The sequence below is a fragment of the Osmerus eperlanus genome, unplaced genomic scaffold (assembly GCF_963692335.1).
Source record: "Osmerus eperlanus unplaced genomic scaffold, fOsmEpe2.1 SCAFFOLD_522, whole genome shotgun sequence".
NCBI classification, from domain to species: Eukaryota; Metazoa; Chordata; class Actinopteri; order Osmeriformes; family Osmeridae; genus Osmerus; species Osmerus eperlanus.
In genome coordinates, this window is record NW_026911151.1 from 12,662 (window position 1) to 17,658 (window position 4,997).

Consider the following 4,997-nt stretch of genomic DNA (forward strand, 5'->3'; position numbering starts at 1 on the left):
TCATACGGGGCTGTGCTCTCCCCCCCCCCTCCCTTATCCTCTCTCTCTCCCTCTCTCTCTATTTGCCATTGACTCCCCCCCCCCCCCCGCCCGCCCTTTCTCTTTTCCCTCCCTTTCAGCTCTTGAAGCTAACGCATTGGCTGGGCTACAGGCATCTCGTTGCCAAATAGGTGGGCCCTACTTGTGTTGGCAAAGGCTCAAGCAATGGTTAGGGAAAGAACACGGCGAGGACGAGAGACGGCGAGCGAGAAACGGCGAGAGAGAAATAGAGAGAGAGAGAGAGAGTTGGAGAGAAAAGGGGAAAAAAGAAGCAGCACTCGGCTTTGCCAGCGGTCGTACGCGTTCGTCCAACATTGATTCGGTTCTCTCCTTTTTTTTTCTTCCTCTTCTGTGCTCTGCTCTCCCAGGCCCCCCCGCTTGTGTGTGTGTCTCTGAGTCTTGCGCGGGGCCCACAGATCTGAGTAAACACCAATACCAATTACCCTTTGCCAAGGACTTTTTTTTAGGGTTATTTCTCTCTCTGCTTTTTTGGGTGGGGGGGAAGCGTAAAAGAAGAAGTGTTTATTTTGAATGCGTTTATTCCAGTTATTATACTGAAAGTGTTTTGAATTTTTTTTCCACAACAGAAATCCTGTCAACCGTTTTCTATTTTTGATTCTAGTTATTCTATTTTGCGCATTGCTTTTCTTCAGTCCTTTTTCGAATTTATTGTTATGTCTTTCCGTGGTAGATTGAACCATTAAGCTGACGGCGGTGTCACTCTTTCTGTCCACCCCCAGCAACAAGGGGGGAACCTTGTTTTGTTTTAAACTTTGTTCCACTGCTTATTGTGAGCCACTGGACATTTTAACATCTTCAGCTAATTGTCTTTGTGCACTCCCCCCCCCCCACAATTTTTTCCCTCTTCTAATTTTTCTACCCCTAAGCGAACCAGCACTTGCTGTACATTTGGGAACGCAGGGGGGTGAAAAAATTGGTGCGGTGGAGTTTTTTCTTTTTTTTTCATTCTGAACGCTGTGCCAAATTTATGATGAGAGTGCAAAATGGTAACTACCAGACCGTCTGCTATTCTCTAGCTGTGTGGTTTTCTGTGGTGGTTTCTTTCCTCCTTCAGTTTCTCGTTGAAATGTGAGTCTGGTTGGAGCTCTCTCGCGTGGTAGGAGAGATAGAGGCTGTCATGGCAGACCTCCTAGCAGCACATTTTAACAGTGGTCTTGTGGCAGCAAAGATTGGCGGAGACCGACCGGTGTGTGGCAACCCTGGCACCGGAACTCTGTGGCGAGATCTAGGCATTGTTGCCGAGCGCTATGTAGTGAAGGTATTATGGTGTAGCTAAATAACTTTAACTGCGGAAATCATTTATGGCGTTTTGGGTTGAAGTTATTATTGTAAATGTTTATAAAAAAAAATGTTTTGTTTGAGTGTCCTATTATACATTTATAATTCACTTTATATATTTGTTGAAATTATTTAGGTAGGTTAATTTATATTTGAGTAACAGATGGTAAAGATAATGTTTTTGGAACAATTACATTAATTACCTTGTAGGTAATAATGTATAATTGTTTTTAATAGTTATATTTTAAATGTTTTAATTCTAAAGAAAAATGTACATGTGTATTAACACCTTAATAATTATTATGGCATTGTTAATATTATCAATTTGTTTCCGCTCTCCATCGCAAATTCATTATTAGTCTTACACCGAATTGATTTGGCTGGGAAACTTATTTTTGTATTTGCACCCAGCTCTCCTCTCGCACCCAGTGTATCTGCAGCTGTTTGGCCACGCTAGCACCAGACGGCCCAATACTGACCCCGCGTCCCCCTCTTCCCTTCTCTCCGTCTCTCCCTCAGGATGAATTTCACCCCTTCATCGAGGCCCTACTGCCCCACGTCCGCGCCTTCTCCTACACGTGGTTCAACCTGCAGGCTCGCAAGCGCAAGTACTTCAAGAAGCACGAGAAGCGGATGACCAAGGACGAGGAGCGCGCCGTCAAGGACGAGCTCCTGGGCGAGAAGCCCGAGATCAAGCAGAAGTGGGCGTCGCGCCTGCTGGCCAAGCTCCGCAAGGACATCCGGCCCGAGTTCCGCGAGGACTTTGTGCTCACCATCACGGGGAAGAAGCCGCCCTGCTGCGTGCTGTCCAACCCCGACCAGAAGGGCAAGATCCGCCGCATCGACTGCCTCCGCCAGGCGGACAAGGTGTGGCGGCTGGACCTGGTGATGGTCATCCTATTCAAGGGCAGCCCCCTGGAGAGCACGGACGGGGAGCGGCTGGTCAAGTCGCCCCAGTGCTCCAACCACGGCCTGTGCGTCCAGCCGCACCACATCGGCGTGTCCGTCAAGGAGCTGGACCTCTACCTGGCCTACTTCGTCCATTCGCCAGGTCAGTGGTTCACCACCCCCCCTGCCATGATAGCTTGATATGGCTGTTCTTCTGTCATACACACACACACACACATACGCTACATTTGCGAAGCAGCGAACTCCCTGCATTACACACGCTCTATACACACACACCTTCTCACACCGCCGATACACACAGGGTCAGTGTGTGAGCCCCTTCCTGACACCTCTCTGTGTAACACTGGCTCTCCACAAACGGCAAGGTGCATTCAACCACAACAAAATATCGGAAAGAGGAGACTCGCCAATGACGAGATATTTCGTTCCATTGTTGTTGTGCGTATGTGATTGTGTACATTTGCTGTATAGTCTGGCTTTAGACGTGTTTGTCGAGATTTCATGTTTGGACTAGTACATTTGCTCAGGTGTTTGAGGGGCAAATTTGTCTTCATCTAAATGTGCATGTTTTATTTGTGTGTTGACTGTAAACAAACGCACCTGCACCTGTTTGCGTTTGTGTGGCCGTTTGTGTGTGAACCGTCGCTCTTAAGAATATGTTTGAGTGTGTGTCATGGGTTGTGTTGCGTATATATGCTGTCTGAACACCGAGGGTGTACATGCAGCTTGTGTGTGTGTGTGTGTGTGTGTGTGTGTGGTGGTGCAGGAATAGGGAGCCTGGTGACAGCTGGCCCTGTCCCAGGTTGTGTTGAAGGGAGGCAGGGAGAGCTTCAGGGTCAGGGCTCCACAGTCCTCCTCCCTCACCAGCCCCGAGCCTCCAAAGCCTCCGTATTTACACACGGACACAGCCACGCTCATACACACGCGCTCCATATCACACACACATATGCTTTCAGTCAAATGTAAATTCTTAGAGAATTCCTGAGACTTTTCTAACTGTCACTAACTGCTCAGTGACACACGCACACACACACGCACACACACACACACACGCACACGCACACACACACACACACACACACCCACACACACACACACACACACACACACACACAGGCACAGGCACAGACTGTACAAACCACACACTGTAGTGGTGATAATCAACTTGGCAGTTAATGTCAGTTTCTTTCATGACTTTTTTCTCCTAATTCAGCGCAGGTGTTTCCTCTGTAATTTTGCCTCACAATCTTATCTTAATATTAACTGTATCCAAACACAACAGTGAAAATGTAGAAACACCTATTAACTATAATTAAGTTGAATCTGTTTGGGATTCAATTTATTTATTTTGCGCAGTTTCATCAGAAATGTCATGCGATTTTATTAGAAATAAAAACTAAATATTAATAATGTAAATACAGTACTAAGAGCCTCCATGCTAATTCTTCCACTTAAAACTATAAGAAAAATAACACAGATAATAATAATTTGGGGGAAAAAAGTATAATTACACAATACTATATTTGTATTCCTAATATGCAGTAATCATTCTCTGAAGAGATGTTTAATTGAGCTTAGCTTGAGAAATATGCATTTTAATTAAAAAGGATAATTATACTGTTGTATAATAAATCATGGAGAAATAATTACAGATCCTATATTTCATTTGCAATGTTGGAGCTATTCTCAGAACTTCATTTACTGTGTTTTATTTGACGTAAATTCAGTGTTCTCGCCGGGAGAGTTTCTCCTGTTTCTTGTATTCTCTTCTGTTACCAATCATGTGTGATTCTGATTCTGGAAGGCCTGGCACCGTACAGTTAGTTATATGTGGTGGGGACTGGTCCTGTCTGCGGGGCATGCTAGACACAGGGAAAGAAACACAGATGGAATATCTGTGGTTCTTTAAGGTCAGTTTGATTTGCCTCAGCGGTGCCTCATTGGTGTTATGGAACAGCGTGGACAAATTAAGCACAGTCGAACATTTGACCGAGTTTACAAGCGGTAAAAAAAAAACCCTGGCGTAGTGGTCCCCACTACGCCACGCTCGCATACACTCCGGTCCTCCCCGGCTCCAGCTATCCATTAGCATAGGGCCAGAGTGCTGTATTGTCTTACAGCAGACAGGCGTACAGTTACAGCCAGCCCTAATGCTGTTGCCTGGCAGAGCGGAGCCGCTGGCCCCGGTGACAGAGTACCCCATGCCGTGTTCCTTTCAGCCCAGTGTGTCGCCCAGCGTCGGCTCTCCGCCCTCCGCGGGCTCTTCTTCCTGTCTCACAATGCGCCGTCGCCGCTAACCCGGCTTTAGATTAACTCCCGGTGACGCCAACCACCCACCACCCCACAGCCCCCTCCCCCAGACCTCCCCCAGGCCCCCCCAGGCCCCCCCAGGCCCCCCCCAGGCCACCAGCCTGGAGCTCAAGACATGCCAGTGGTAATATAAAATTCACCCGTCTTCCTGTTACTTCCCTTTTTTTGGTGTGTGTGTATACGTGTGCATGTGCCTGCGTGTGTACTAAATGTGTCCGAATGAGAGAGAGCGAGTGAGAGAGATATAGTGTGTGTGTGTGTGTGAGAGAGAGAGAACATGCACTTGATTACGCCCGAATGTATCTTACAGTAATTCATTTTCTTAAAATCGCGGTGTTGCATTTCAGTGAAAGAAAACACACTCTAATATTCTGTCCGTTGGCCGCGTGCCTCGGCATACAGCGCTGGGCTCCATATGTGTTTTAGAAAGGGGGTTATAT

General features: G+C 47.0%; 1 protein-coding gene across 1 annotated transcript; it reads left to right on the forward strand.

Annotated features, from left to right (window-relative positions):
- Positions 1-224: 224 nt before the first annotated feature.
- On the forward strand, positions 225-2,442 carry LOC134015713 (nuclear factor 1 X-type-like). Its single transcript, XM_062455269.1, has 2 exons — positions 225-1,046; positions 1,858-2,442. Exons 1-2 carry the CDS (start codon positions 1,044-1,046, stop codon positions 2,425-2,427), a joined length of 573 nt encoding a protein of 190 aa, XP_062311253.1. The 5' UTR covers positions 225-1,043; the 3' UTR covers positions 2,428-2,442.
- The last annotated feature ends 2,555 nt before the right edge of the window (positions 2,443-4,997 follow it).